We start from the raw sequence: 22,572 nt of genomic DNA on the forward strand, positions 1-22,572 counted from the left end.
ATCTAAAGGTCTTCGCCTAAGCCGATCAAAGACAGAATATATGGAGTGCAAGTTCATTGCAAATGGAGGCCAAAATGAGTTAGGGGTGAGGATTGGAGATCAGGAAATACCAAAGAGCGACCGTTTTTGCTACCTAGGATCTATCTTGCAAAAGAACGGAGAATTAGATAGAGATCTCAACCATAGAATACAAGCTGGATAGATAAAGTGGAAGAGTACTTCCGGCGTGTTGTGTGACCGTCGTAGGCCACTAAAGCTCAAGGGAAAATTTTATAGGACGGCAATAAGGCCGACGATGCTATATGGCACAGAATGTTGGGCGGTGAAGCATCAACACGTACACAAAATGGGTTTGGACATGTACAAAGAAGGCCTACTGACGCTCCGGTTCGAAGATGTGACTACGGGATAGAGGTTCAGGGCCGAAGGGGTAGAGGTAGACCTAGGAAAACTTTGGAAGAGACCCTAAGAAAAGACTTAGAGTACTTGGATCTAACGGAGGATATGACACAAAACCGCGCGCAATGGCGTTCTAGGATTCATATAGCCGACCCCACTTAGTGGGAAAAGGCTTTGTTGTTGTTGTTGTTGTTGTTGTTGCTAATTTGGAATTTACTGCTAGAGGTGGTTTGGTGTGAGTGTGACTGAGAAACTGAAATCTGGTGCTGTCAGAACACGGTCTGATTAATGTTGCTAATTAGGTGCTCACATTGTGCACGTGCTATTTTGCCCCATTAGAGTACTTGGATCTAATGGAGGACATGACACAAAACCGAGCGCAATGGCGTTCTAGGATTCATATAGCCGACCCCACTTAGTGGGAAAAGGCTTTGTTGTTGTTGTTGTTGTTGTAACATGTTCCTTCCCTTGTACAAGATGGCATAGATATACATTTCTTCACTTTCTGAGGTTAATTCATTTTTGTTGTCCGGTTCATTTGGTATTTTATATTTATAAGCATTTTTATGTCTTTTTACTTATTTTTTTCATTCAAGATTTTATTGGTTTGTCTTTTCGCTATCTTAATTAAGTTTCTTTATAATCACTTTTGTAGATATGAATTAGGAATGTTGTTTAAGATAGTGTCCATCTCCTTATACTCAAATCCGAACCTCTCCTTATAAATTAGAATAGCTTAGAATATGATGATTTTTAATCACAAACCACAAACTCATGAGATAATGCCACACCTATGAATTTAACTACTAGATCATACGCTCAGAACCATTTAATTATCTTCAAATGGTAGGATTTAACTTTTTGAATTGCTGCTTGTTAAGAGTGAGATTTCCAATGTGATGAGTGAGAAACCCCCTTGTCATCCTCTCAATCATATCCTGATCAAACTCCTCTCAATCATATCCTGATCAAACTGAAACATGGCATAAAAAATTCCCACAATCACTGGATCCTAGCTATTGAAAATTGAGAAAATAGTGGTGAAATCGTACCTAGCATTCTGATAAAAATGAAGCAAAGCCTTTGGGAAAACAAACACATCTCCTGCTGTAAGAACCTTTTGGAATGGTTGGTTTTGGGTGTCATTAAAGAACATTACTTGGCTACTCAAAGATGGGTAGGAACTCCTACTCAAAACTTTTAGTATTTGAATCACAAAGCTTTGTGCATATAATCAAAACCGTTCATATTATCAATTACACAGTAAAGATCATCTTTGCAAAAAATGAATTAAAACTAAGATTGTTTAGTCAATGTATTCTAGCAAATATACAAACGGTTTGTAATGCTTTTACCATTTCCGTTCATTTGTTTTTATACAGTTCGATGACTAAACAACCTTAGTTTTAATTGATTTTTTGCAGAGATGATCTTTATAAGGTGATTTATAATATGAATAGTTCGGATTATAAACACAAAATTCTATAAATTGGTAACAAACAATTTTGAATAGGAGTTCCTACTCATCATTTTAGTAGCCAAGTATTGTTCGTCAATAAACCCAGCCAACACAATTCCTTTGCTCACAAAGAGTAGTTCTTATGCCCGGGGTGGGAGTAGAGGCTCACCAAGCCATCGATTCTCAAGTCTGTTGGCACAATTGGGAGGTCAAGCGTGTTGATAGTTTAATTAAGGAGTAAGTTGAGTATAGAAAGAGGTAATATGAGTTCAAATAAAAAATTTCATAACAGTACCCTTTAATAAAAGATAAAATCATGTATGCCACCACTATTGTCTCCATACCACCACCACCACCTCCCTCCACCACTGTCATCACCACCATATTCTTCTCTGCCACCTCTACCGTCTCACTATCGACACAACTAACTTACTGCCACCATATCACCATAACCACCACCACTTGCACCTCCGCTTACACAATGGCCACCATCACCACCACCACCTCCCACCACACATTCTCCACCTCATTATCCTCACCATGGCCACCGCCACCTCTGTCACTATCATTCTCACCTCTCAACCAACATTTTCACCACCACCACTTGCAGTCGTCGCAGCAACCACCACTTTCACTTCCTCCATCACCACCCTCTGCCCTGCTATTGCCACGACCTATATCTTCCACTACTAACACCACTATTGTCTGCATTAATATCACTACTACAACCACCATTGCTACCAACACCACTCTCATCTCAATCATGATCCCTACCACCACCACCACCATTTCCATCACCATTACTGTCAAATACAAATTTATTATATATTTTTTTACATTTGGCACCCAACTCGTTTTCAATGTTTTTCTTCTTCAAAAAAATATTTCTCAGATTAAACTACCAAACGCGTTCTTAGATCATAAAATTGCAAATCCTATTCGTCATTTTCGTTTTACAAAATGGTTCTTCAAAAACCATTTGTAATACGTTACCAGACAGGCCGTTTTTAACTGCTTCCAATTCCAGCCAATCAAAAGCATTTATTATTGAGATTATTGTAAGTAGTGAATTGAGATATATTTTCTACACTGTTAAAGTCGTTGTCGACGAGATTAAAGTCATTCTTGATGAGATAAAGTTGGAAATTGGCCACCAAAACAATCATAATAGAGATTGATCGAGGTGTCTTCAATTGAAGAGAAATGCTAAGAAGAGGCTGTTAAGGTGGGACACTCCATGGACTTTTAGAATTGACTCCCATTCAAGTTAATAAGAGATATGTTGGTGTTTGGTTGTGTTTATTATTTTTGTTCTAATTTGTCAAAATGTCCGTGCTCAACACTACCAAATGGTTTTTTTTTTTTTTTGAACAAACAATATTATCTACATTAAGGGGATGGGGGAGTGGGCTAAACCTCACAATGAGTTAGCAATAATATGGTTTAAATTCGCCTTTGACGAAAACTTAATCTAAGACATCTCAATTACAAGTGAAAAAGAATATCACTAGACCATAATACTAAGTGGCTCAACGCTGCTAATGTTATAACCAACCAAATAATAAGAATATCGTAAAAAAAATTCAAATTTAAGTTAATGTTTTGGCTCAAATAGGGGAGTAAAAATAGTTCGGAATGAGGCTAAAGGGTCATAAGGCTAAAAATAATTTGGAATGACACGAAAACCGTCTCCAATTGAAGGCTAGGCCAAAGGGCTTGTGGGCCCCACCAGGCCAAAACCCCTAAATCAGGCCAGTGGGCTAGCCATTTCCAGCCAGCCCTTCAGTCCAGCTAACTAGTGTCAGAATGTCAAGCTTAACTTTTTGGCAGGTGCAAAAGGGTGTTTCAGTGAACCATTTTCTAACTCAAGACGAATTGCAATGGAAGATCAAAACAATGTTAATTCAATTAACCATAATAATTCAATTAAAATAATAAATTATTGAGGGGGTTATGTTTGGCCTATGGCCATTTGGGCCCCTCGGTTGGAGATAAGTTTTTTGTCAAAAGGCTATGTGTGGCCTATGACTCTTTGGCCCCCTCAGTTAAAGATATTATAAAATACGGTATGGCACTGTTCTTTAAAATATAATTTTTTGCAGGACTATAAGGCTAAACATAGCCCTTTGGCCCTCCTTCGATTGAAGATGGCCTAAGGTGCTCAACATCGGCTCGAATAAGCTCGTAGACCTATTTTCAAGTTTGGTTCAAATGAATAATATAAGCTCAAAGCTTGGTTTCGCTCGTTTTTAATCAGAACTCAAAGCTTTGTTTGGCTTGAATGAATTGATTTTGCAGAGAAGCTCGAACTTCAGTTTGGCTCGGCTCCAAGACATTGGATTTTAAAAAAATGAATGTAATATTTGGATTTATGAGCCTAAAATACCAAAAGCTTTTTTTTTTTTCCAAAGAGAATAATATTATTAAAGACAAAGGCCAGAGCATGGAAATGTTTACATAAAAAACCTGAGCATTAAACAACCACTTCGGTTCTAAAAAATCTCACATATGATAACCCTCTAGCTGCGTGACATAACTTGCCACCAAATGCACAGCCCCATTACAGGATCGAGGAATAAAAAGAAACTCAATTGAACTCAATTGTTGCTTTAGATGATGAATATCCCAAATGACAGCCTCCATAGATGCCTCCAGTTGTAATACACCCGTTAACATGTCCACCAAAACCTTAGAATCTGTCTCAAGTTGGATTAAGCCACAGCCTTTTTCCACAAAGCCATAGCCTTTTTCCACACACGCCGACAAACCTGCACGCACTGCTTCTGCTTCCGCCATCAAACTAAACTCACAAAACACCTTCCCCACTCCACCGGCTCCTTTAAAAATCCCAGCAAAATCTCTAGTAACCCATCCACAACCTCCCCTTCCCGTTTGCTTACACCAAGTGACGAAGCACCATCAAAATTCACTTTAATTGTCTGAAAAGGAGGCTTCACCCATGCCCCCCGAGTCCCCTCACCCCCTCACCCCCAACCTGACGTGAACGACTTGCAGGCCGTGGATGCTCTCGGTCAAACCGTCAAGCTCCCCCCAGTGCCCCTGCAATAGTTCCAAAGCAACATTTGGCTCCACCATAGTCTTCTCAAAAACCATTTGATTCCTACACTTCCATATCCTCCACAACCCGCATACAACCCAACGCATGAACTGAACCCCCTCCACTTCCAAACCATTTTTTCTGCACAGCCACTTCCAACATTCCAGGAAATCTTCCCCTTCCACTGATACCACATCCAATTGTAAAGGAGAACCAAACCAAAAGACCCGAGCATATGGGCATTTAAAAAAGAGGTGTACCTGTGTCTCTCCCTCATTCCCACAGTGTGGACAATGTCTCTAAACGAACTCCACGTCGTAGCAAATTCATTCGAACAGCAAGGATATTTTTACAACTCTTCCGAAAAAAATGCCTAAGCTTTGGAGGAACCTGGAGCTTCCATAAATCCACCCAAACAGGATCCCTAATATGCTCCCCACTTGACTGTCCCACACTCTTCCGCCCAAGCTCTCCATTCTGATTCATCTCCTGAGCAATCCTATAACCCAATTTAACAGAGTATAGGCCATTTCGTACGTAGTGCCAAATGATTCGATCCGGACACCCAAATTTCCTAAGAGACATGCTTAAGATAACACGGGCCTCCTCCTCATTAAAACACCTGTTAATTATATCCTTCGTCCATACATCATCCGCGCCCACCAACTCCCCAACCATTTGTGGCATATACACGGATCGGGAAAGGGGAAGGAAGGTCCGTGGGGTTGGCATCCATGGGTCAGTAGCAATCCGTATAGTCCCACCATTCCCACCCCGCCATCGGAGCCCTCCTTTCAATATTTTCCAACCCTGCAGGATCCCTTTCCACCCCGACGAAGTACCTCTTCCCATAGGTGCCTCTAAAAAAGAAGAGGAAGGATAATATTTCGCCCGGAGAACTTTAGCAAGGATAGAATCTGGATTACAAATAATACGCCACCCAACCTTTCCTAACATGGCTAAGTTAAAAGAGATAATTTCCCTAAAACCTGGCCCTCCAGATGCCTTCCTTTCGACATTTTACTCCACACCATCCACTGAATCCCCTTTTGCGTTTCCTAGCAAGCCTGATATACAAACCCAGCTGGAACGAGACAAAAACAAGTTGAGCTCGAAATGTTTCGAGCCAATTTACAGCCCTACACTTGTTTCGTTTATGAAACACATTTTCTTCCAACTCATTTTTTTTAACATTCTTGAAAATCAACCACTGTAAACTAATAGACAAGCAAATGGACAAAAACATGGTTACAGATTAACTGTGATTTCACTGAAAAACAAACGGAAATTCCTAGGGTGCGTTCTACCTTCAGACTCAGTACAAGTCTAAGGACTCTATCACACGACGAGCTTGGATGTGAAGTGCAGTTAGTCTCTGCTCCGGATCAAGAGTCGAACCAAACTGACTGGCTGCCCATATCAAGGAAGCAGATTTCTCACCCAAAAGCCGCCTTATGTCCTCATGTACAGTTGCCAAGGGTGGCCTATCCCTCCCATTTACATGACCAATGAGCAGCAGCAAGAACTCTCCACATTTCAACCTAAACAAATGCAACAGGCGTTTTTCTTCAGTGTGCATTATATTAGCAATGAAAAATGGCCTCGTTACTCAATTGACAAACATGAAAATGAGCAACAGGACATAGCTCAACTTAAAACTAGAAGGTAAGGAATGACGGGATTTTATCAAGACTCGTCCAATGCAAGCCGAAAATGGCATAACTCATGATAAAGATGCAAGGATTATGATGAGGAACTAGCACACACAGGACACAACAATCGTCTGGCTACCACACACCTATTTTTGCCAATCACGCCAGAATTTATCCAGAGGACTACTCATTCAAAAGACTTTACCCTCCAAAAACTACACTAAGCAGATAGAGCTTCAAATCCAAATTCAGGACAATGAGAACACCATCTCAACATCATAATTCCAGATATTGTGCACTTGAAATTAACATAAGAAAAAATAAAGCAAGCACAAGAGAAAATAAATCAAAACCTGAGATTCTCATCAACTTGCTTATCTCTTATGAGCTCCGCAACTTCCTCAATACCATGAAAAGCCTCAAAATCCTGCGCATTACACAAAAACAAAGACAATCGAAGCATAAAGCCCCATCACCACACCGAAACCAAGCACAATAAAATTGAACCAAAATTGAAGTTTGAAGCCTTACCATTTGATTAGCTGATGAATCCAACATAATAGAAATCAAAGCATCCAAACAAGCTCCTTGCTCAATCACGCCGCGAGTCGGTAATATATTCATCAACACCTACACAAAAAACAATTACAGAAACTACATTTTCATCTCAGAAATCCAACCTCCACAGATTTTGGTTGAGCTTTGTGGCTACATTGAGTACCTGAATGGCTTTGTGCTGGTGAGCCAAGACCGCGCTGTCCGGATGAAGCAGGCAGCAACCCTCCAAAACCCTAAGCGCGAGCGAGACCTCGGAATCGGTTGAAGGGCTCGTGATTTTCAGCGGCTCGACGCCGAAAATGTGATCCAAATTCCGAACGATCTCATCGCCCGAATCTTTCAGCGAGTGCTGAAACAGCACCGGCACCACTGTAAAAAATTAATTAAATTAATTTCAATAATCAGAAGATTAAACAGAAAGTACGATGTTTGTAACTTTCTGGTTACCTTGAAGCTCGGGGAGCGATTGGGTCTGAGAGAAGAGGTTGATAGTGGAGTCGGTCTCGGCGACCGATCGGAGGAACTTAAGGAGGCCGCGGAGGCCGCGGACACGGAGGAACGAGAACTCGGCGCGAACGTCGCGCAGCCCGCTGCGGAGCGCGAGCGTGACCTCGCGGTACACTCTTTGCTGGGTCAACGAGTTGACCAGATCGCCGACGGCGGTGGATGGCTGTTCTTGTTCAGATCCCGACGAGCCCTTCGGTGTTATTCCCTCGCTCCATAGCGGCTTCTTCAAGTACATCGCTTCGTCTCCACTCCCAACTCCGGAGAATTATTTCTTTCTCTTTCTGGCTTTGTCTCCGGAAATGTTCTGATCCAAACGACGACCCCTTTTTGGCCCCATAACACAGGCTAACAAACGACGACAATTCGGTGTAGCATTCTAAGTTTCAAAAGTCCCGTCTCACATATCCTTACCGGTCACGTGATTGCTCAGACTAGGGGGTGTGCTATTCATGCACGTGTTTTTATTTTTTACACATTCTTCTAATTTTTTTATTTTTAGATTGAATGAATTAAAAAAATATTAAATGACAAAAATTAGCAAATAATGTGTGAGAATTGAAAAAAGACGTGTAAATAGCACACCCATATTTTTACTTAATTACTTAAACAAGAAATCATATTAAACTAAGTCTTATTGCACATGCTTTTGCACTCTGGAAATGCCTCATATTATTATGAAGAGATTTTTCAGTGTGATCTAAACACGGGATGGTTATTATACAACTAGTGAGATATGTGTGTTAAAAAGTTAATAACTTAAAAAATAAAATTTCCCACCACTTACATAAAAACATGTGATGTACCATCCGTGTTCATGTTACAATGAAATATTTCTCGTTATTATGGGAGCGCCCCTAGAGATAGTTTAGGTTAATTTTTATGAGATATTTTTATGTAATGGAGATGGGAGAGTCTTTTTTGTTGTAGGCCTATTTGATTGAATGATCTATGGTTTAGAGAGAGGGGGGCTGGCTATGGTTAGAGAGAAAATAGATTGATTTAATTGCGAGCTATGTTTGATTCACCCCATTGTATCTTTACTTATAGTAGTAGGATAGGTAAAAACTTTTCCCCTTAGGATTACAATATTTAATAGGTAGTCTACTCTTAATAGGAATATAAGATACATTCTCATATCTACTAGGATTTATACAATCACATTCTTATTCTAAATATGATTACAACACTCCCCCTTAAGTGTGTAAATACTCAACAAACCATCGCACCAGATCTTCAGCAGATAAAGTAGAATAGTTGATAAAGTCATCGGCACAACGGGTGATCACGAGTATCAAATTTAAGTGAAGTATGCATTTGTAGTAAAACTCATAAAACCTCGCTATGGTAAAACCCAAGGCATGGGAAAAACCCATAGACTAAGGAGAAAAGTGAGAAGTATGCATAATGTCTAAAACAAACGTCAAACTGGACGAAAGTAATGAACTTAACGGAGTATGATCATCCCAGGATGGGTGCCTCATTCAAACCTTATTAGGTAGCAAAAACCCAGTGGGAAAAATGCTCATAATCGTAGGAAAAAGAGTACATTAAGATCATGTGAGTATGCTTCTAGATACTCCCCTTGAGTTAGACATAACTTCTAAATAAGAGAATTACAAGCGATTCAACTCAGATAATTTACGCATACTTCCTTGGACGAGCTTTTGAAAAGCATACTTGGGCAATGACTTGGTGAAGAGATCGGACAGGTTATCCTGGGAACGAATTTTCTTGACTTCAATGTTCTAATGCTGCTGCTGGTGTGAGTAAAAGAACTTCAGCGCTATATGCTAGATGTTGTCTCCCTTGATGTATCCCTTCTTCAACTGCTCGATACATGCTGCATTGTCTTCAAAGATTGTCGTAGGAAGATCAACGACTGATGTAAGACCACTAGTGCTTCGAATATGTCCCATAACTTCTCTCAACCAAAAACACTCATACGATGCTTCATGCAGGGAGAAAATCTCAGCATGGTTAGACGAAGTCGCAACTAGCGTTTTCTTGGTAGACCTCCAAGATATAGCGGTGTCTCCAACGGTAAAGACATAACCCGTTTGAGAACGTGCTCTATGTGGGTCAGACAGATATCCAACATCTGCATAACCAACAAGGCGAGAATCAATCCTATGACCATAGAGGGCAGCAACACTCGGAGATTTGTGGGTAAAGAACAAGCCCAAATCCATTGTACCATTGAGGTAGCGAAAAATGTCTTTAACACCATTCCAGTGTCTGCGTGTGGGCGCATTGTTGTATCTTGTCAAATGATTCATAGCGAATGAGATGTTAGGTATAATGCACTGAGCTAAGTACAATAAAGCCCCAATTGCACTTGGGTAAAGAACTTCGGGTTCCAAAATCTCTTCCTCATCCTCATTTGGACGGAAAGGGTCTCATTTAGCATCTAGAGTCCAAACGATCATAGGTGTACTCAAAGGCTTCGCTTTATCTTCCTTAAAATGACGTTACACCATTTGGGTGTCGTTCGATTAATGTACTAAGATTCCATCCGAACAATGCTCGATCTCTAGGCCGATACAGTATCAAGTTTTCCCAAGATCCTTCATCTCAAATTCCGATTTCAAGTGTGCAGCAATTTCCTCAAGCTCTATAGGAGTCCTAATAAGGTTCATGTCAACCACATAAACTGTAACGATTGTAAATCCAAAAAGTGACTTCTTTATGAACATGCATGGGCATAATTCGTTGTTCACATAACCCTGACTTGTCAAATATTCACTCAGACGGTTATACCACATCCGCCCGGATTGTTTCAATCTATAAATTGACTTTTTCAACCTAATTGAGAGAGTGTTCCGTGGTCTAGAACTATTTGAACCAATCAATGGAAGTCCTTCTGAAACTTTCATGTAAATTTATGTATCTAGATCCCCATAGAGATACGCGATTACCATGTCCATAAGCTGCATATTCAGTTTTTTGGAAACTACCAAACTGATTAGGTAGCGGAATGTTATAATGTCCATTATGGTAGAATACGTCTCCTCGTAATCAATCCAGGACACTAAAAGAAGCCTTGTGCTACGAGGCGTGCTTTGTATCGCACTATTTTATTCTTCTCATTACGCTTCCTCACGAAAATACACTTGTAACCAACAGGCTTCACGCGTGATGGTGTAGGAACTATAGGTCCAAACACCTTACGTTTCGTGAGCGAATCGAGTTCGACCTAGATTGCTTGTTTCCATTTTAACCAATCAGTTCTACGTCGGCATTCACGAAGGAACGTGGTTCAATGTCATTGCTACGCATAATGTCAATAGCTACTGAGTACGCAAATGTATCGTCGACGATCATCTCATTCCTATTCCAAACCTCATCTAATACTGCGTAATGGACCGATATCTCACAATTTTTGGAAGGCCGGCATGTTTCGTCTAAGCATCATCGTAATCTAGAATAACCTCATGCGTTGGAAATGATGAGTGAGCGATGGTCAGATTCAAACTAGGGTTACTAGTTAGTGTCATTTTCCTCTTTCAGGGTTGTGAATCCTTTGAACCAAGAGGTCTGCCACGCTTCAGGGTCGGAGCAAATGATTGGCTAGTCGCCAATGTACCTTGCCGCGTGGAAGGTGCGGCCTCCCTACCTTTGGGGACGGTCCTACCTTCCCATGCGGGTTGTTAACGTACACGGGGTACATTTATCCTTGCAAGTGTGTTTGCAGCGGTTTATGTGATCTTGTCACCTTGCTAGATCATTAAAAGCATCTAGAATGGTTTAAGCAATGCTCTAAATATCTATAATTCGTCGCACCTCAATTTCAGACTGGTGCAGTGCGGAAATCTAAATGAGACATAATGGGAGCATACCACGACAATTTGCGGTGTTCTACGGGAACGTTAGCATGCTTAGCTTCCCCTAACGACGGGACGACTGTCTCATTAAAGTGACAATCTGCAAAACGTATGGTAAAGAGATCTCCTGTCAAGGGTTCTAAGTAGTGAACAATTGATGGCGAATCATAACCGACATAGATTCCCATTTTTCTGTAAGGACCCATTTTGGTACGTAGTGGCAACGCTATTGGCACGTAAATGACGCACCCAAACATCCGTAAATGCGAGACGTCAGGCTCGTATCTAGTGACCAACTGTAATGGTGAATGTAGTTGAGTAGCGGTGGGCCTCAAGCAAACCAACATAACTGCTTGCAATATTGCATAGCCCCAGGCAGATACAGATAATTTGGTTCTCATAACCAAAGCTCGAGCTATCAATTGAATGCGCTTTATGAAAACTTCTGTCAGGCCATTTTGGGTGTGAACATGGGGTACAAGATGTTCTACATCAATCCCTACTAACATGCAATAATTGTCAAAAGTCTGTGACATAAACTTTCCAGCATCATCTAGTCAAATCGACTTAATCGAATAATCAAGGTGGTGAGCCCTTAGCTTAATGATTTGAGCTATGAGTTTAGCAAATGCGGCGTTGCATGTAGACAACAAGCAAACACGTGACCATCTTGCTGATGTATCAACCAACACCATAAAGTATCTAAACCAACACCTTAAAGTATATAAATAATCTGCATATTGGTTGGATAGGTCCACAAATGTCCCCTTGAATCCTCTGAAGAAACTTAGGGGGGTTGTGAATAATCTTTGTATATGAAAGTTAAGTATTCAACTTCCCTAAAGAACATGCTTTGCATGGCGGGAGTTCAACATAGGGATGTAATTTATACCTGTGTGAAGATTTGAGGATACGGCGTATCATGTCACGTCCAGGATGTCCCAAACAATCATGCCAAAGCAATAAAGTGTCCTAGAACTCAAGCATAAGGCCAGCCACACTGTAGGCTTCTATGCCGCGAATGGTTGTGATGTACAACCCACTCGGCAGATGTTCCAACCTCTCATGAATACGCTTATGGCCCTATTCTTATGAAGTGATACAAAGAAATTCAGAACCATTATCTTCAGTGGTTTCAATATGATATTGATTATCTCGAATATCTCTAAAACTCAGCAATGTTCTTTTGGAACGTGGAGCATAGAGGGCCTCCTTAGTGGTCAAGATTGTACCATTAGACAACATGATACGTGCACTTCCGTATCCTTCAATCAGGTTAGATGAGCCTGAGAAAGTTGTCAAATGAGCTTTCTTGGGTATTGAGTTAGTAAAATAGTGTTCTTCATGCAAGATGGTGTGCATGGTTGCACTATCTGCCAAACAACTAACTTCCCCACTAGACATACCTAGAAATAAATTGATTGAATTGGTCACATGCATAAATATAAGTCCATTCATTCAATTAAGCAATTCGAGAAAATAATATCCATTCCAATAACAATCCATAATTCAAAACAAACTAAAACCAAACAAATTATTCCAAATACTTAGAAAAATTGTTCAAAATTAAACCATAAACCTAGAAAAATAGGGGGTAGGGCCAGCCACTCCTAGTGGGTTCGACCACTAGGGGTAAACACCCTAAAAACATGTCTAATTTATTCATCCATAGGCGATGATGCCTCTTGAAAATCCAATATCTCCACTGATGTAGTTACATCTTCCGGATTATCCATATGTGCAAAGTTAGACTCACGACGAGAATGATACTTAGCAATAGCCTCAGGGGAAGCTTGGCATACGCATGACCAATGATCCCTTAATCCACAGCGATAGCACATTTCCAGTTTAGTAGAAGTGGGCTGAATGGGAGCTTTACCCTTATTCTTAAAGTTTGGGGCCTTAGGGGTGAGTGGTGGACATTGCTGGGTCACATTTCTTCCCTTAGGTGTGGCACTCTATTGACCTTGGGCCCATGGTTGGGCTTGCCACCCATTTCTATAGCCATGACTATTCTTTCGTCGTTTATGGTTGCTAGAATAGGTCGCATGCGCTTTAGGCGCAGCATTCGAGCCAGTGGGTCGAGCTTGATGATTCTTCATTAAGAGTTAGTCCTGCTTTTTAGCGAAAAGTAAAACAGATATCAAATCCGAAAACTTGGTGAATTTATGTGGCCTATATTGTTGCTGCAGGACAATATTGGTGGTATGAAAGGTGGAATAAGTCTTCTCCAGGATATCTAATTCTGTTAGTTCCACTTTGCAGAATTTCAACAATGAACGGATTCTACAAACTTCTGAGTTATATTCATTAACGGACTTAAAGTCCTGGAAGCGAAGATGCTGCCAGTCGTGTCTTACTTCAGGCAAGTATATGTCTTTCTAGTGATCGAACAGTCGGCCATAGCAAGCTAGAGAGTGCGTGGGTCCTCTTTAACGAGATACTCAGTTTGCAATGCATCATGGATGTGTCTTCGAATGAAGATCATTGCAGTAACCTTTTAAGCTTCATCAACAGGTTTGTCGGTGATAAGTGCCTCAATGGTGGCTCTAATGCCCTTTGTAGTCTTTTAGAGCGGAGAAATTGAGCTTGTTTAAGTTTGACATGTCCCTAAAATAGAGGGAAAAACGTGAGTAGTCATATGGTAAGCCATAGACATATATCGTAGTATATATAGGTTCTATAGACATGTATTGGTTTAACTGATGCATAAAAACTACAGGTTTCATGTGATATGTTTTGAATGAAAACTTTGGGTTTCAAGGGCACTAAATTTGAAACTACAGGTTCAATTAGTTTTATGAACAATTAGTTCATAATAAGAGGTTCCTGCAAGAAACACATAATGCATATACTAATTTGAATATAGTGGATTTAAGGTTCTTCAGGAACTCAAGTGTGAGAGATTCGTTATTACGAAAGTATGTGACGGCTCAAAGTATAAAAATAAATTATTGAATCGTTAATGTCTAAAAGTGATCTTCAGGTCAATAATTTTGGATCCATTATCAGATTAATGGACTGCAGGTCACTTTTAATTAATTCAAAAATCGGGCCATACATGGTCGATTGTAGAAGCTAAATAATATGAACATATGGGTTAAAATTATTTGGAATGCTAAAATAATGGCATTTGGGTAAAAAAATATTGCCCTAAAAATAATTGGGGCTCGGGTTGGGTGCCTTGAACAAAAGGCATGGCCCAAAAAGGGCCTCGGGTGTGAACTTCAGGTCACTGGGTGAGGGAGAAACCCCAGCCGCAGCTGGGTTTCAATTTTGGACCGAGGGGAGGGCACGAGACAAAGCCTAACATGAGCTGGCCATGGGTTTGGCACGAGGAAGCCCAGCCACAATGGGTTGGCTGTCATGCAAGGCGAGCCGAGGTGCTGCAAGGCCTAGCAAGCTTTACTGCTTACTGATGTGGACTGAAAGCCAGGGTTGCATGCCCTTTGCTTCTGTACAAGCCCAACAACCATAAGGTTGCGACATGCAGGAGAGTGGACTCGGCCAAACGGGGCTAGTTTCAGCGTTTTGGGCTCGGGGCTTCAGGCCCTAACGAGGTGAAGTCCAGGTCATGGCCTGGTTGCTATGTCCATAGTGATGGTGCAATGGTGTGCCACACCATGTCCAATTCCCTTCTCTCTCTCTCTCTCTCTTTGAAATCCCTTAGGGTTTAGGAAACCCTAAATGTGCTTCTAATTTATTTTATATAATTTGACTCACAAATTCCACATAACAATTTAATTGTGCGATGCATGAAACAAATATATATATATTGACAAATATATGAACATATACAATATATATATATATATATATATATATCGAAAGGAAAATATAAACATAAAGGGGTTCATGCATCATGGGGAATGTTTTCATGCTTCGTGGACGTTTCAAATATCTTCTTTTATTTTAAGCATACCAAATTAGTAGAAAACGAATAAGCCTTTGAATTTGGTGGATGATAGCCTCCTCCTACGATGCGTCAATTCCTCAGCTTCTGGCAAGAGCGTGCTGATCACGTGTTGTAAGCTTAGTTGATTGAACGATCTAGGGTTTAGAGAGAGGGGGGCCGACTATGGTTAGAGAGAAAAGAGATTGATTTAATTGTGAGGTGTGTTTGATTCACCTCATTGTGCCTTTATTTATAGTAGTAGGATAGGTAAAAATATTTCCCTTTAAGATTACAACATTTAATAGGTAATCTAGTCCTAATAGGAATATAAGATACATTCTCATATCTACTAAGATTTATACAATCACATTCTTATTCTAAATATGACTGAAACACTTTTATATTTATCACATTGTATAAAAATATTTTTAAAATTTTGTTTTTTCAATTATGTGAAAAAAGATGTTGGATGTTTTGAGATAAATTCTAGACATATTTTTTTTTTTAGTTTGAATTAGAACAATTCGAAACTATTAATAGGAGGAAAGAGAAAAATTCGAAACTTATGTGGCTTTATTTACTATTAATAGGAGGAAAGAGAAAAGTTCGAAACTATTAAAATAAAATAATGGTTCTCTAAACCCGTTACTCATTATGGCTACCCAGTCCTACAAATAACTAATTTCATATACATATATCACAATTCACGAATACATACTTCTTCTCTTTTTAACGCTCATTAAATTAAAAAACTATTTTGTTTTATGAATCATAAATGAAGATACATGGATGAAATAGAGTACAACAAAACAAAGAAGATACATTGACATCACCACTCATTATTTTTCTTCTTCTCTTATGCTTTTTAGATGTTAAGCTCTTTGGAAAGTACACTAAAATGAACAATCATTTATGTCGTCAATATTTCATTATTGTGATTATTGATGTAGAATAGATGATCGAGTGGATTGAAGACAAAACGAACTGAAAGAAGAAAAAAGGACGCAGCGGGAATTTAAAAATTTGGCATTCGAGCTTCGTTTTGGACGCATAATACCTTTCTGGAAAGAGCACAACATCCCTTTTCAAGCTCACTATTTCTTTGTCACATAGGGTGGATTTTAGCCATCCGAGGTCGTTTAAACATCCAAAACATCGTTTTAAAGTTTGTAATAAAAATCGGACTTTTGGTTTTTTGTCCAATTTATGTCATTTCAATTTCCCTAGGACCACTAAACTTCCTCCGGGCTGAGTTTATGTCTATTAAGCCTTTTGGCTTCTATTACACATTCAAAATTAATCAAGTACACCTTTCAGATTTCTCCTATATTGTAACATCCCACATAGTTCAAGGGAGTGGATCCTGTAAGCCTTATATGTATATTCTCATATGTACCTAGCATGAGGCATTTTGAGAGCTCACTGGTTTCGGGTTCCATCGAAACTCCGAAGTTAAGCGAGTTCGTGCGAGAGCAATCCCATGATGGGTGACCCACTGGAAGTTCTTGTGTGAGTTCCCAAAAACAAAACTGTGAGGGCGTGGTCGATGTCCAAAGAGGACAATATCGTGCTACGGTGGAGTCGAGCTCGGGATGTGGTGGGGGCCCGAGTCAGGATGTGACAATTTGGTATCAGAGCCAATCCCTGGCCAGAAATGTGCATACTAGGACGTCGGGCCCTTAAGGAGGGTGGATTGTAACATCTCACATCGCCCAGGGAAGTGGATTATGTAAGCCTTATATGTAGATTCCCATCTCTACCTAACACGAGGCTTTTTGAGAGCTCACTGGCTTCGGGTTCCATCTGAAGTCCGAAGTTAAGCGAGTTCGCGCGAGAACAATCCCATGATGGGTGACCCACTAGGAAGTTCTCATGTGAGTTCCCATAAACAAAACCATGAGGGCGTGGTCGGGACTCCAAGCAGATAATATCGTGCTACGGTGGAGTCGAGCCCGAGATGTGGTGGGGGACCAGACCAAGATGTGACATACCCAGGCTGGGATGTGACATATACACTGGTGAATTCTAGAACATTGTTCTTCTATGGTTTACATTTCTATCCCTTGTTAGCTTGTGCTGTGTCATTATCGTTATCACTCTTCATTTGCTATGTAGTCAATATTTTTTCAATAAGTTGTTAATATTTAATTTCATCAATTCAACAATTGAAATTTAATTTCTAATTATTTTGTACAATCACTCAAGCTTTTTTAAATAATGAATATAGTGAATAAACTCTCTACCATATACTGCACATTTCTACATATTCAAGCTCTAATTTTAAGGAGCTTTAATGAAAAAGGTTTAGGTTAAATTTATGTTAACCAAAAATTATCTTTTATTACTTTATTTAATAAAAACTAGCATATGGTTACACACAAAGTGAGGGAAAAAAAATTTTATTTTTGTTTTTGAAATAGAATGAGAGAGGAAGAGAGTGGTAAAGAATGTGGGAGTGTGAAGTTTTTGTTTTTTTGTTTTTAATTAGAGATATGTTAGGATTACATGTATGTGAGACTTTGAAAAAAAAAGCAACAAAATTTGGTTGTGTGAAATTACATTTCTGCTTCATATTTCTTATTCATGTTTTTATTTTAATTAGAGGGTTAAACTGGTAATTTCATAGGATTTTGGTTAACAATGAGTGTTTTATTAATTAGTAGAGAAATTAATAAAAATAACTTAAACCTTAATAAAAATGACAAAGATTTAATGTAATAAAAAAAAGGAAAATTCTAGGAGGACTTACTTAAAAAGCAAGTATCTGTGGACTTGCTCAAAAAATGCTCAACCTGCCAATCCCATCTCGAAACCCCATTTACTAAGAGAGAGAGCAACTGTATATTCTAGAGAGAAAAGTACAGTGGCTTTTGGGTTTCATCTGAAAGGGGAGAGAGTGAGGATGAGAAAGGGTGGGATGAGGAATACATGAAAGTTCTACGATGGGTACTAATTTAATTTAGAAGGGGGTGAATAGGTTCCAACATAAAAATTCAATTCAATTTTCAGTTTAATTTTCACATCCACAATACATATCAAATTATCACTCATATGCAGTTAAAATGATAAATAAAATGTGCATACAGGATTTAGGATTTAACGAGGCAAAGCCCACCACTAGGAAAATTCTCGAGCTCCCAAGTCAGGACAAACACTAAGAGAAATGAGTACAGAAAGACTTACAAAACTCATCTGCTAGACATGCATACTAGTAGGTAGTTTTGTCTCTACACTTTGCTACTCGATCTCTCTTCAGCCTTCGAGTGGAAGTGGCACGACACTAACGTGACCGTCAATCACTGTCTCCTCGAACTTTGCAAGATACTAACGCGATCATGCAGAATGTATGTAAAATAAAATGATTTTTCAAAATTACTCAATTACAAAAATCACAAGACACATTTTCATAATTAATTTCATTTAAACTCCGAATAAAAACCATGAAGAAAAACTGAATTTTGTCTTTTAAAATCACAAGGCTGAAACTGTTTTTCTCACACTAGCACCCTGAAGTAAAGATTAAATTGTAACACTCTCTGTGTCTATTAGCCTAGCTATGCTACAAGAACCAAATATATAATCATATATACTCATGCACCATGAAGTGACTATACCATCTATGAAGCACTCATAATCCCGGCCATGCTATTTTTCTCAGAGTAGGATTTTCTTCCCTCCTAGTTTCCATCTCATTCCCTCCCATCCTATTTGAATGGTTACGGTTAAGTCACATCAACGTTTTGTATTAATTTTTTAATAGCCAAAAGAAGACAAAAAAACATTTTGTGAGAGAAGATGAGGGTATTGAGAAAAGATATTTTCATTCCATTGAATGAATAAGATTACAATCTGAGTATATATACCTGAGTATGCGCTTGATAGCTTGGAAATGAGACACCTTGGGAGTATGCATAAACTTGAAGGGAAATTTATGAGATTTCTAGAATGGGATTTCATAATGACTATCATGCATATTCAAATCAAATTTAATATACGAAAGCAGCGGAAGCATTTATAACATATTATCAAAGCTATAGTCATGCAAATCCCCTTCAAGGTTCATAGGTTTATATATAATGCATCAAAACATTTTAAAGAATCAAGAACAAGGTGAAGGTTAGTCTTATACCTCTTGATCTAGACTTGAGACCAAGGATGGACCACCTCCAAGCCCTTTGCTCCTTGAAATCCTTGAGCCTAGCTTCCCTCCTTGCCTCCTCCACTTTGTTACAATGAGTGCTCCTAGGTTCTCTTCAAGTTTCCAAAGTAGGAAACCTCTAAAGATCCTCACCCACAAGTGTAGTGAGAAGGATGAAGGAATAACCAAAAGGGTGTAAGAGAGGTTAGTAAAAACCCCCTTTGGTGGCCGGCCTTTGTGTAGTTTAGAGAGCTCTTTTTCTTTTGCCTCTTTGTTGTTTTAACACACAAAAACCCTAATGAACTTTATCTCTATAAAGTTGCTTATATAGACAAAAGAAACCTAGTCAACACTTGACTAATTTTCTCTCCTTCCCCACTAAATATGGCCGGCCCTCTTTGTGTTGTTTGGGCTTTGGGCTTTCATTTATTTCAAGTCATCCAATGCTTGAATAAAAGCCCAATGGGTTTAGGCCCAATGGGCCCAATTAAACCCGAACGTTTCTTTAAGCCCAAAACGATCTTTATCGCTTTTATGATTTCTTTAGACTTTTCTAAATTAATCACAACACATAATTAATCCAATTAATTGTTTCCATCATCCATTAGTTACTCACCACAATAGTGTTTTGGTGAACAATCTTTTAGGTTCTAATTAGCAAGGCAGTGAGGTGATTGGCATCAATCCAATTGCTTATATTTAATTCAATCACTTAGTGAATTAAAACCTCATTTTAATTCACCTTTCTTCTTTGATGACTACATTTAATCATCTAGAAGAACTCACAAGCTATGAGTGACATCTAACCATATGTCATAGCTACCCAAGCTAATGTAGAAGTTTATTCGAAGAACCTAGTCAGTTGGAATTACAATGTAATTCAATCCTTCTCTAATACAATACTCTCAATCACATCATTAGGGTATGGGTATATCATGTCAAACCCCTAATGTGATTATTCCTTCATATATGATTCATTTGAGTCGTATAGGAACACTTTCCTTTCAATACGCTCGATACTTCGGCCGAAGATTCCCGAATCATATCTTAGAGTATTCTTCCTCTCTTATCGAGGATTAGAGATTCCTTGTTGCGCATACACTTGCCTTCATGACTAAGTGGCTTAACCCCAATTATGCCGTGGACACCCTCGAATGGGGAGACTTTGACATAATCAAAGATTAAGTACTTAACCACAAGACAACGACGATGCCTCAGGTCTAAGAATTACTTACATCTTTCCAACCATTAGAGTTACTTGCTTGACATGTGAGTATACCTCCATGCAAGTACTCTCGTTCGATTGTGTTCAGTGAACTCATTCCCCTAATGAGCACCTACATACTTGTCTTAGTGTCACAACACGAATGGGATGAGACTTTCCATCCTTCCAATTGAAGCAGACATAGTATGTACCGGTCTACGCATTGTCAGTATCCCTCCGACAATCCAACGACCAGGAACCTTTTTGGACACAATGGTTATGTGAAGAAGGTCTCTGTAGTCTAACATCATTAGATTACTTCTTCAATCGATCCATTGTCCATGGATACACTATTTAGGACATATATCGTTAATTGAGATAGTCCTAATTCGTGTCTTTGCCATTTGATGTATAAGAATCATCCATACATCGATTCATTTGTCCTGAAAGATTTCTTCCAAAGATTGACTTTCAGGGCATATTTCCAACAATCTCCCACTTGCACTAAAGTCAATCACTAGTGTATCTTATACATCTTGTCGAGAGAGTTTATGCTCGTAGGTTAACTTGGTTATGTATTAATCTCTTTTATATTTAAAAGGGATTTACTTATCAAATGTTTCCAAAACATTTGATGATGTCTCTTTATTGTGTTCGAATACTTTGATGAGACCTTGATTCCATGGCTTGAGCTATCGCCCCATTACGTCGTAGTACTCTACTAACGACCTTATGGTTTGGATTCAATCATTGGTTCTAAAAGAACCCCTTCCATTCAAAACACCTTTTGAAGCAGTTTCTAAAACTATATATCTTCATATATTTCGTTTGTATACTTTATACAAACCTTGCTCCAAGCTTGAGACCATTGTAGTACAATACTAACAATTCATTCATATGATTAGTACTTCATCCATTATGAAGTTCCATTTGTTAAAATGGCTTATTTTCACTTTGGTTAACAACCTAAGTGAATGCACGCTTCCAGAGTCCCACTCTGATGTTTCTTTCTTAAAGGCAATAATACTCTATCAGTTGCTTTGGTTCTGATCCTGGGATATAGTAATATCTTAAAGTGATAAACACAGTGGTTTCTTCACCTTTGGATATCTACTTCACAAGTCAATACATGTGTCCCTTTTGTGATTTTATGACACATTCATTATAAGGGTTATGAAAGTGATTTCCTATCACATAGGAAAATGCTTTCTTAAATCTTCAACATTTGAGATTTAATTCCCATATAACATTATTTGAGATAGCCTTGCTATATCAATAAGTCCAATTTCAAGTCTATACTTCAAAATTGACCGTGTCATGTTTTGTCATTTTCGAGTAACATTTATGTTTCATCAAGTCTATCAAATAGACTTTATTCACATCATGTTGCTCAAATTATGACATCACTCCCACTGGCCTTGTTGTAACTTAGCATTCATTCAAAATAACAATTAGATTTTCTTGATTTGAATGCATATTGCTCCCACTAACTTGTCTTGGATCCATTGAGAATCATTGAGATCCATTAGCTTATTGATGATGTCTCAACAATTTTGAGACCATCAACAACCCTAGCTAACACAAGTTATTTAAACGAATCACATACAAAAGAATTCCTTCTAAAGTAATTCCTTTTGAATATGTGACTTGTTTTATCAAGTCTATTCATTTAATTATACGATGTCATACACCATACTTCAAGTTTTAGTCATACTAAGACCTTTAATGTAGTCATATAAGAATTATCCAATTCCTTAGTGGAAGCATGGCTCCTACTAAGGATATAGGTACTCAACCATTCCTTCTAGGTGGTTAATATAATTCTCTATCAAAACTACATAGAGCAATATCGTTACATGAGATGTTGAATTTGGATTGTCT

General features: G+C 38.9%; 1 protein-coding gene across 1 annotated transcript; it reads right to left on the reverse strand.

Moving 5' to 3' along the window:
• Positions 1-6,082: 6,082 nt before the first annotated feature.
• LOC126629669 (uncharacterized) lies at positions 6,083-7,986 on the reverse strand. Its single transcript, XM_050299765.1, has 5 exons — positions 7,574-7,986; positions 7,290-7,495; positions 7,100-7,198; positions 6,922-6,995; positions 6,083-6,457 (listed from the first exon to the last, which is right to left on the reverse strand). The coding sequence occupies exons 1-5, from the start codon at positions 7,866-7,868 to the stop codon at positions 6,232-6,234; spliced, it is 900 nt and encodes a 299-aa protein (XP_050155722.1). The 5' UTR covers positions 7,869-7,986; the 3' UTR covers positions 6,083-6,231.
• Positions 7,987-22,572: the final 14,586 nt, after the last annotated feature.

This window comes from Malus sylvestris, chromosome 7 (genome assembly GCF_916048215.2).
Source record: "Malus sylvestris chromosome 7, drMalSylv7.2, whole genome shotgun sequence".
NCBI classification, from domain to species: domain Eukaryota; kingdom Viridiplantae; phylum Streptophyta; class Magnoliopsida; order Rosales; family Rosaceae; genus Malus; species Malus sylvestris.